General features: G+C 36.3%; 3 protein-coding genes across 3 annotated transcripts; all 3 read right to left on the bottom strand.

Moving 5' to 3' along the window:
* Nucleotides 1–753: 753 nt before the first annotated feature.
* LOC108828294 (berberine bridge enzyme-like 26) lies at nt 754–3,341 on the bottom strand. The gene is made up of 3 exons (XM_018601936.2): nt 3,266–3,341; nt 2,454–3,015; nt 754–2,110 (listed from the first exon to the last, which is right to left on the bottom strand). Exons 2-3 carry the CDS (start codon nt 2,957–2,959, stop codon nt 985–987), a joined length of 1,632 nt encoding a protein of 543 aa, XP_018457438.1. The 5' UTR covers nt 2,960–3,015; nt 3,266–3,341; the 3' UTR covers nt 754–984.
* A 2,228-nt stretch (nt 3,342–5,569) lies between these two features.
* Nucleotides 5,570–7,504, bottom strand: LOC108824351 (berberine bridge enzyme-like 27). Its single transcript, XM_018597764.2, has one exon. It carries the CDS (start codon nt 7,195–7,197, stop codon nt 5,605–5,607), a length of 1,593 nt encoding a protein of 530 aa, XP_018453266.1. The 5' UTR covers nt 7,198–7,504; the 3' UTR covers nt 5,570–5,604.
* Nucleotides 7,505–8,378: 874 nt separating this feature from the next.
* Nucleotides 8,379–10,311, bottom strand: LOC108833511 (alpha N-terminal protein methyltransferase 1). Its single transcript, XM_018606929.2, has 8 exons — nt 9,996–10,311; nt 9,678–9,822; nt 9,537–9,595; nt 9,340–9,450; nt 9,151–9,252; nt 9,020–9,074; nt 8,840–8,937; nt 8,379–8,743 (listed from the first exon to the last, which is right to left on the bottom strand). The coding sequence occupies exons 1-8, from the start codon at nt 10,302–10,304 to the stop codon at nt 8,618–8,620; spliced, it is 1,005 nt and encodes a 334-aa protein (XP_018462431.2). The 5' UTR covers nt 10,305–10,311; the 3' UTR covers nt 8,379–8,617.
* Nucleotides 10,312–11,167: the final 856 nt, after the last annotated feature.

The raw sequence follows: 11,167 nt of genomic DNA, 5'->3' as shown, positions 1-11,167 counted from the left end.
ACCAAAACCACTTAGAACTAATCTTAGAACCGACCGATATTTATGCTCTAAGTGTAACCTCTGTCCCTAGCATTTCCATTTTTAATCATAACTACAATCTTATTTCGGTTTAATATTTCATTTTTGGTTTGATATTTCATTTATTTCAAAAGAAACATATTACATTTAGATTTAGTTTAATTTTAATAGAAAACAGAATAAAATGATACTGAAAATCTCAAATATTTTACATGTAGTTTTATTCACATATGCAAACTCTAACAATCATAGTTGTAACTACTGCGTTTAAACCAGTAATGCCTATAGTCCTAACACAAATGTCACAAAGACCTAACTAAGTGGAAAAAATCTGAAAACGGTAAAGAAGAAAGTACTGAAAACATAACCTCTTGCACCACGCTCAAAATCATAAATTCGCCTTTTCTATAATTCTAAACCCAAATCTTCTTTGAAAAAAAACATCAACAAATTCTTAGTCAGACAATTTGATTAAGGTCTTCCACTGAATATGTTCTCTGTTATTGATTATAGTTTTATATAGAAGAGTGAATTGGCTCAAAATACATGAAAAACATCTTATGTTTAACACATGTGGCGGTATAAAACATAAACATTAACTACGTTAAGAGAAGTCCAAAACAAATATATAAGCCCAAATTGTGAAGGGCATAAGCCCAAGAGATATGTTACACAAGACGACTAGTGTGTGTACCACAATGATAGTCCACTCGAACCAAACTTTAACAAATTGAGAACGAGAACAAGCTTTCGATTACGATTCTAGAGTAGTAAAGTTGATCAAGGAACTGGGAACTAATTAAAAACAACTTGTCTGACTCATAAGAAGCAACGCTTCGAATTTTAGGTTAAAAACAAAGTACTACATGCTTGCCTTAATATTATAAGCTAAAACATTTTATCCGAAATATAGAAGAACCATCATCTGATCTCTTCTACTTTATTCTAATTTGATATTCTTGAGCTTCAGTTTCGAACCGGCATAGGTGGGATACTCTGTTCATGTCTGAAGAAATTATTTGGATCAACCTTTGTTTTAATCTTCACCAACCTCTCGAAATTTCCTTTGAAGTAACTAGCTCCCCAGACTTGAGCTTGGTTGATGCTCGACTCATAGTTCTTTCTGTTCTGTCCCAGGTCTAGATCACGGTAGTTCACGTACGCTTGTCGTGGATTCGCAGAGACATAAGGAGTCATGAAACTGTAGAGATCTCTGATCCAGTTGATGTGCTTGCTCATTCTCCTGTCGCTGTCTGGCCAGTTCGTTACGTACTGAATCTTGAAGATGACTCCCTTTCTATGCGGAAAAGGGATCTGCGATTCAGGGATCTTCGCCATCATTCCTCCGTAAGGATTCCATATCATCATCGGATTATCTTCTTTAAGCAACTTCTTGAACATCCCTTTGAGCCCTGACTCTGGAATAGGCTTCTTCACGAAATCTGATTTGGCTTTGAAGTTGTTCTTCGGGAAAGGAGACTTCCCTTGAAGCAGAACCTTAGTAGGAGTGCGGCTCGCGAATCCAGAGATGTAAACAATGGACTCAAGCCAGCTCATCTCCGTACAATCTTTCGGCGTTAGACCTAGCTCAGGGAAGCTCTTGTTCATAACTTTCATCAGCATGTCTTTCCCGCCAAGAAACACGGCGTTATACGACGTCGTAGCAGTCTTGCTTCCGTTACTTGCAGCTACGTTGAATATCACTCGGATGAACAGCTCATCGACGAGCTTGTCCGCGACCGTTTGCCATTTCGAAAGAATCTTGTTGCCGGGGTCTTGTTGTAACGTTTTGGTGACGGTGAAGACGGTCACGGTCTTGGGAACGGGAACGAGCTTGATCTTCCATTCTAGAATTATCCCGAAACTACCTCCGGCGCCTCCTCGAATAGCCCAAAACGTATCCTCGCCCATCGCTTTTCGGTCGAGTATTTTGCCGTTGGCATCCACGATCTTTGCGTCTAGAACGTTATCTGCACCGAGACCGTATTTTCTCATCATGGAACCGTATGCACCGCCTGTTATGTGCCCACCTATCCCTAAGCTGGAGCACAAACCTGCCGGAAAACCATGCACTCTGCTCTTCTCTGCAATCCTATAGGTAACAAAAAAAAATTTGCTAAATATAACTGTTTTTTTCAAGTAACTACCTAATCTACACAAAAAACAATTATGTATTTTTTTTCTGATCAACAATGTTTTTTATATAGGTAACAATAAAGTTTTCTTGATAAAAGATCGTAGCATCACAATTCAATTCCATTTTTGTCTAAATTTCGGAGTAAACGGTCCACCTCTAGATGGAGTATTTCTTTAGTGATCCTTTCATAATAGTGAAAGATTATTTGTTTGTTCTTTCTCAAAAAAGAAAGACTATTTGTTTGCTAAAAGAAAAAAAAAAGATTATTTGTTTGCTCATTGTTGCTTTTTTTATTTACCTGTAGTAAAGTTCACCAACTGTAGCACCAGCTTGAACCCAAGCACTGTTGTCTTTAATATTAATGTTGACTTTTCTCAGCTTGGACAGGTCCATCACTATAAAAGGTTTTTCGATCTCGGAGACATAAGACAAGCCTTCGTAGTCGTGACCGCCGCTTCTGACGCGTACATGAGTTCCGAGTTTCTTGGAACAGATGATGGAAGCCTGGACGTGAGACTCGTGGAGCGGTTTGAATATGAATCCCGGTTTGGGCATGGACTTTGTCAAGTACCGGAGATTCTGAGCTGTGGACTGAAGGACTTCGCTGAACATGGAAACGTTTTTTGTAGGAGCAAAAAACGTGCTTTCGAGTGGGAAATAGACATGTGTGTTTTGATGGAGACAGTTGATGAATTGATCTTGGAGGGAAGCTGAAGAACTTGTTGGTGTTATGGTGTAGAATGAGAAATATAAGGCGAAAATCAAAAGAAAAGAAAATGCAGGGGATGGTTTTGAAATTCCCATTTCTCTCTTTAAGGAAGCTCTGCGCTATTGTTTGTTGCTCTTTGTTTGATCCCAATCTGCAAAATTCAGCCTATAAATAGATATAAAAAATCTAAACCTTTTTACACGTTCTCTTTGAAGTTACCACATATATAAACTTTCTGTTTCTTCTCTATGAAAATTATTGCCCAAAGGCCTAAACTTTTATCATGACATTGTTGATTTTAGTGATACCACTAAAAGGTCAGTGCCCATTTAGAGTTTAAAGTTAAAAACTAAAGTTACTTTTAAGACTTTACCGAACTTTTTTTGGTTTCACAGACTTACCAACTTGACCAAGTTTGTTACGTTTCACGTACGGTGGAGACAGGAGCCGACGACTGAGACTTAGGAACGTTTGAATCAAGAATTTACAAATAAATATGAAAGTGCTCGTTGATTTATAAAGGTCAATGACTGAGGAGTGTGAGACAGCCAAAATTTTCAAAATGCAGTAACGTGACGTGCTAGACATTTTTTGTTCTCTTGTGTTTAAAAAACGTTGCAGTTTGTGTTTGTAGGAAACTGGAAGTTTAAGGTGGCAAAATATTCGTGTGTTATCCCCTTGTCTGAGCTCCTTATTTTGTGTTTGGTCCTGGCCCAACTTTAAATGTCCCGACAATTGTAGTATCCAGATTTTATGAACAAATCAATAAATAAAAATAGTTAATTCAGATATAAACATAGAGGATCAGGGATCTATAAAATTCAAATTACTCACTCTGCACTTAGCTCTATCAAATTACTATGCACGCACGCTCTACCATTTATAGAAATTTTATTTTAGCCACCCGTATATATATATACACAAATACATTTTTTTGCAATTTTGCCAAAATTATTATGCACGTAAACATGTTTCATATTTTTATTAGCAAATTAAATTAACATTTCTTCTAATATTGTTTTGGTAGTTAATATATTTAAATTTTAAGGAGATCAGTAAAATGTAGAAAAGAAAACTGAATGTGTGTTCTGATACAATATAATCTAAAATTAATATATAGAAATTTTAAAGAGTTCCATTCGAAATTTGGTTTAGATTTTGACTATTTGTATATTCAATACTACAAATGTATTTTAAGAATGTGTTTGGTTATTTTTACGATGGTTAGATGCTCTAAAAAGTTGTAAAAATCCACTTACAATTTTGATGATTTTTTAAATTATTTAATTGTACAGTATTTTTGTCAGCTATACATTTAACTAGATCAAGTTTTGCTCTTACGAAACAGTTTTTCGAGGAATACTTCTATCTTACTGTATCTAATCTACATAAGAAAAAAATGAAACTCATGTTCCTAATCGCTTTAACAAGTTTTCCGACCGCCGTCAAAAAAAAAAAAGTTTTCCGACCATTTTAACTCCAGAAAATATAAAGTAGGTTCACGCTTTTGAAGTTATCATGGAGACTCCAGAAGCATCAATCTCTAGAGTAACCAGGGCCGGCTTAACATTACCGAAAGCATCAAACTCACGCATAGCATTCAAGCTAATAATTCTATTTGATTTCTTAGAAAATTCCGTAGTATTATGTTTTTGTATTGTCCAAATCTAAACCCAGTGCCGGCTCTAAGCATGTGCGGACGGCGCAAATGCACAGGGTCCTAAATTTTTTCTTAATTTTCCTTAAGAAAAAAGGTCCAAATTTAGAAGAAAAATATCTCTGGAAACGTAATATAACAGCGGCTAAAGAACAGTCTGAAGCAAAAATAAGATTTTGTCTTTCTGATGAAGAAGAACACGTGATGGTTTTGAAAATGCACGTGAGACTTAAAAATAGCCCATATTTGTAACAAGGTTTTGAAATAGACCTAAAATGTTTTAAGACTTTTTTTACTGTAGCACCGGATCTGTCATAAGTTTGAGCCGGGCCTGTCTAAACCAAACATGCTAAAGAAGAATTAAGGCCCTTAATATAACTAGATGAGACTAAGCGAAGAGATCATCATGTCTTTTCTACATGACCACCTTCCCTCATAAGCCGGTCCTGGGAGTAACAAGTCCATCGGGTTTGTGGTCTTATACACTATAGGTCTAAGCAGTCCATCTTGAACAACAAAGCTAAGAGATCATCATGTCTTTTCTACATGAGACTGTTCAAAGTAATCATTCTATTTCAGCGTGTAAGGCTGAGACCGAGAACCTTTTGTTGCACGCACCGAGTAATTCAATATCCTTGTAATCCTAAAGACTCCACCAGATATCATAAAAAAATATCCGGAATTTCCAGCAAGTCGGCCTATATGGGGCTGATATATGAGGACAAAATTTGAAAATAGACAAGCCCAAAGCTGCTAAGTCACTCATTTCTAAAGTGAAAGCCTGTTGTGCTCCGGAATTGACATCACCAGCTATCCCAATATCTTTTTTCAATGGAACTGTGGGTGGGATTGTGGGACATGTCAATTATTTCCAGTTATACACTTTTTTGTTCCACAAACAGAAATAAGATTTGGTCCCATCTTAACAGATCACTATATCAAACCAACGCATTTATAATTCAGAACTAGTAAGCATCTTCTGTTTGCTTTTGATTTGGTTGGTTTTATTTAAGTTACCAACCAAAAGAAGAGTTCAAAAAGAAACGCAAACAAAACTTTCCAAGGAAATAAATCTATATTTATTTAAATAACATCAACAGATTTCAGAACTGGAATGCTCTGTTCATCACAAAAGAAATCCATTGGATCAACACTCGTTTTCACTCGCACCAATCTATCGAAATTGTTCTTGAAATACTTCACTCCCCAAATATTCCCTTCTTCATACTTGGTCTTCATATTCATACCTTGATTATACAACCCCAAATCAACATCTCTAAAATTAACATAAGCTCCTCTTGGTGATTTTGAAACATAAGGAGTCATAAACTCATATAAACTCTCAACCCATCTCATATATTTCTCTGTATCACTCTTGTTCTTGTCTTCTTCTTCTTTCCAATAAGCCAAGTACTGAATCTCATAGATATTCCCTCCTCTATGTGGGAATGGTATTTCATTTTCCGCAATCTCACTCATTCTCCCACCAAATGGAGTGAGTATGATCTTCGCTAGCCTAGCCTCTGGCGCGTAGACTCGCTTCCAAAGCTCTCGAATAGCGGTTTTAGGTATCGGTTTTTGGATAAAATCATCTTTACCCTTGAAAGACCTAGACGTACGCTTACGTTCCGTGAGAATATTCACTGATTCTCCTTTGATAAACCATAAAACTGACTCAATCCAACTCATCTCTCTACAGTCTCCTATCTCAAGACCTAGCTCCGGAAACTTCTCTTCCATCAACCCCAAAAGATCGCTCACCGGACCAAGATAAAGCCCCGGGAACGAAGCGTAAACCGCTGTTTCGTTAGATCTCTGCAGCATGGCTCTAATGAAAAGATCATCAGGAACCTTATCCGCAACATACTGCCAGTTGTTGATTGTTCGGACAGCCTCCTTCTGGGACGTTTTCGTGACGTCGAAGACCGTTACTACTGTCGGAACGTCGACCAATCTAATCTTCCAAGATAAGACAACGCAGAAACTCGACCCGCCACCTCCACGGATAGCCCAGAAGAAATCCTCACCCATGCCTTGTCTGTCAAGAAACCTCCCACTCGAATCGACGATATGCGCGTCAATCACGTTATCAGCCGATAAACCGTATTTTCTCATCAGTGTGCCGTACCCTCCACCTCCGAATTGCCCTCCTACGCCGACGGTTGGGAAAAGACCTGCCGGAAAGGCCAGTGATTTGCTTAATTTCCCGATCTCGTAGTACAATTCACCAATTGTAGCTCCGGTTTGAACCCAACCGGTCCGGTTATCAGCATCTAGTTTAATAGACCGGAGATTTCTCATATCGATGACAACGAACGGTCTGGTTCTGGCGATGTACGAGAATCCCTCGTAGTCATGACCACCACTCCGAGTCCTGACGTGGATATCGTGAAGCCGTGCACATTTAATCGTTGATTGAACGTCGGTGGCTTGAACCGGAGTGATGATTGAGACCGGTTTAGGTGTTTCGAGAACCGAGAGTCTTGGATTTTGTATGGAAGAATTCAAGATTGAGTAGAAGGAAGAGTCTTCAGATGTGTGTATGACTCTAGGTTCGACGGTGAAGTCGTTTATCCGGCGAGAGAGACAGCTGAGGAAGTCTTCGTGATTGGTTAGATGAGCGAGAGTAAGATTCAACAGAATAAAGAGAGAAAGCCAAAAGCTCAAGAACTCCATTTTTTTTTTAATGCAGAGAAGCTGAGGATATACGGGTAAGATGAATCTGAACTACTTCATATTCTGTTTTTTTGGTCAAAAAGTACTTTATATTCTTTTTACTTTTATGTGAAATAGATGTGTGCTACAATTCTTTTTGTGTAAAGCTGATTATTTTCCTTTCGACAAGCTACAACAACGATGTGTTATCAAAGAACATGATTGGTTTCATTCTTTTTCTGACAATTGTTTTAAAGCTTGTTAGATTTATGGCCACCAACAATACGTGTCTGCCTATTGTTACATCGAAACATTAATTGTTTTTATTTTTTGATGACGATGGTATCCGGATGTCTCAAGAAGAACCCAATTAACGCCTAATGTCTGTCTCAAAAATTTGGATATTGCCTATCAGGGGGGGGGGAGGCTGGTGATTACCCTATGTTAAGCCACCAGTGAAATATTTAGAGGTGTATTCAACTAAAAGTTTGAAGTGATTTGTATTAAAATGATAAATTTACTGTTATTTAAACGTGTATTTTAAAAAATACTTCAAAATCTAATGTTATTAAATTTGATATTTCATAAAACACTTTGAAATCCACTCTTATTTAACAAAATTTAAATTGAAGATTATAAAATATTTTAAGTGTTTCTAAAGTGTTTGAGTAGAGTTTTCTAACTATAAAACTAAAATCTAAATCTCACTGTTTTAGATGAGATTTTTGATTGTTTTATGAAAAATCACACTAAATTTTCTAATTCTCCTGCAATCTTCTACAAAATCGTTAAAAATCAAATCACTTCAAAATTCAGATTCAATACACTCCTAAAACAATAATTAGCGATTTTTTATCAGAACAACAAAAAAAAAGAAAAGGTACAACAGTATGTGATCAATTGTCATGTTACCTTCACCTACAATAACAATGAGTAATAGGTTCGAATCATCAGTAAAGAGTGTTCTGGAGAGTTTCAATCACTGAACTCTATCAGAGTCATTGGATCCATCCATGGCAACCCCAGACTGGATATACACGATTGAGTCTCTACGTCATGTAAGTCAATCTCATTGACTCTGTAAATTGCAAAAATTAAGCAAAATGTATTTAAGAAAAGAAAGAAAAAAAGTAAAGAGCATAGTTTCAAGTTTGGAGACGAATGCAACAACATAATGAAAGGCTTCTCAGTTGCAAAGATGATTTAATAAGAAGCAACTTCGATTCTGATTACAAATCACCATTTGAATAGTACATATATCGTCAAGTTCGAGCAAATTATCAGACAATGAACAAAAAGGTGCGTAAAACCAAGCGAGGACAGGAGATTCGAACCGGCCAAAACCAAACAACGTAACTGAGCCGTTTTTGAACCAGCTAAGCCTTGATCACATATCTTACAATAACTTTGATAGTTCTTTCTTTAAATCAGAAGCCTGTCATCATTTGATGATTTGTGGTCGGTTACTGCGAGTTTTGGATCTGGTTCCGTGGACTTTTGGTGGTGTATCAACCGTTAAAGCATACATTTTCACAGCAAATAACTCCTGAGGAAGACCCTTCTGATCCTGGATAATGGTATTGGAGAGAAAAAATGTAAATGTCTAAACAACAGATACTAGAGACGGTCATAAGATAAAAAAAAACAGACAAGAACTCAAAACCTTTGTTTGATAGACATGTAACCCACATCGACGAAAGAGCTCTTTAAAGTACGGATTGGATCTGGTGATGCTACGATCCTCTTTGTCCAAAACAAATCCTGTTCAAAACCAAAAAAAAAACATCAGTTCTTGTCAGATAAAACTTATCATACGAACAGCAAAGTGAGAGCTGAAAGAAACCTTTCTTAGCGAGATTCTCTTTCACAACAAAAAACCCACCGGGTTTAAGGCATCCCTGAGGTCAACCAAGAACACGACATGAGTTTAATTGACTTGTAATAAAGAATCCTAAGAATAAACAAAGTCATTACCTTTGCCCGGTTGAAGAAAGAAACAAAATCATCATCAGTGAGATGACCAATGCACCATTGAACCCATATGACATCGTACCTTTGAGCAGCTGGAGTAAACTCCTATGTTCATATAAACATTCACACAAAAAATGTGAAAGGAGAATTGAAAACAGAGATTAAACAGAGACACCACAAGAATGATAATACCTGAAGAGGTACACAGAAAAAGTTAGTTGCTTTGTGGGTTTCTGAGCCAATAGATGCCAAATTCTCACGTGCGGCATCAAGAAACTGCGCTACAGGCTCAAGAAGATCAACCTAAGAACAAAAGAAATATAATTATATAAAAAAAAAAACTAAAAACAGAGAAGAACACAACTCCTAAGATTATATAAAACATTCACCTCATTGAAATACCGTATCAGAAGATTCTTAGTGATCCTTCCAATACCAGAACCACAATCTGCAAATGAGTTGTGTTCATTTTCAAAGAAACACACATGTAAAAAAAAGCAACAAAACACCAGTGAGAGTAGAGTGAGTACCAAGAGCCACCAGATGCTGATTTGCTCCTCCATTGACTAATCTTTCTTGCATAAGAGTCTTCAGAAAAACCTCACTTCCTGTAATATCAGCATCATTCACATGCCCATATCCTCCTAATACTCCATCAACAGAAGCTTCAACACCCTAATAAATTTTGAAAAAAAAAAAACAGAAAAGTCCACAGCTTTAGAATCTAAATTAAACAAGTTAGGGTTACATTTTTGCTTGGAGTAGAAGCTACATCAAATCTGAGAGAACTCTACAGAGAACTAAGAACCAACAACAAAAGAATCAGAAAAGAAGTGAACTTTGCTTACTTCCCAGTAAGAAACACCGTCTCTGTACCATTGGGTTTTCTTGGTTTCATCTCCTTCTTCCCCAATAGCTTCTCTCCACATCTCTTGAGCGCTGTTAAACTCTTTACCCTCGGAATCTACGCCGCAAACTTCCATTATTGGATCCAACGACCGAATTAAGACGCTTCTTAGCTCTCTTCTCCGTTGACGCCCCAGTGACGGTGGAAACGCAGACTTCGTCGTCGACGGCGGCGGGATGTGGTTTGGGTGGTTGCCTAAGTGGGAGTATCCAGTGGTGGGAACAAATGGGCTGTGAAGAGAGAAAGACATTTTTTTATTATTGGGCTTTCTTTTAGGGTTCTGTAGATTTTGATTTACATTTTTGTTGTCAATACTTTTTATATTATTTATTTATTTATATAATAATAAAATGTTAAGCATTTACATGAATGGTGATAATTTTTTATGATAAATATATATGTTATAAATAAATTTTTTTATAGTTTAATTTTATAATATCGTAAGATGTCAATCTATGATTAAAAACATATATATTGAGAAATAAGCCACTTAATTATAGTAAGAAGTAAAGTATTTTTAAAATATTTTTATGTTTTTTTTTTACATTTTGATGTATCTAATATGTGCTTCGCCATTTTGCAAAGTATATTCAGTTGCATAAGAAAACTATATTCAGACATTTATATTCCACATATTTACTAATAGAGTCAAATAATTTGGTGCAGTGATGGATCTAATTGTACACACAAATTAATCATATTAAAAAGATATAAAAATGACGAAAATTATATTGTAAAATATGGTACGAATTATTGATACATGAGAAAGAGAAGTATTTGATGAATTGATTCCCATTTTTTTAATTGATTCCCATTATACTAAAGCATTACCTAACAAGTAAGGACTAAGCATTTTTTTTAAAAGGGTTAGGTAGGACTTAACACTGGTGTGCTCCTTTTGTTCGCTTCGAATTGTAAAAAGATTGAGAAGGGTAATGACAAAATTAGGTGGTTGACGAAAGTTTCCTTTTATTATTTTCAAGTCCCAACCGAAATCAAATACGGTTCAATTTTTTTTTCTTCGAAAAAGCAATACGGTTCAACTTTGATGAGATAACTTACAGAAATATGTCGAAACTGAATTTTGTATTTAATGCAATGATTTTTTTTTCA

This window comes from Raphanus sativus, chromosome 9, assembly GCF_000801105.2.
Source record: "Raphanus sativus cultivar WK10039 chromosome 9, ASM80110v3, whole genome shotgun sequence".
NCBI classification, from domain to species: domain Eukaryota; kingdom Viridiplantae; phylum Streptophyta; class Magnoliopsida; order Brassicales; family Brassicaceae; genus Raphanus; species Raphanus sativus.
Note: the sequence above shows the minus strand (reverse complement) of the source record. Positions and strands in the feature narration are given on the sequence as shown.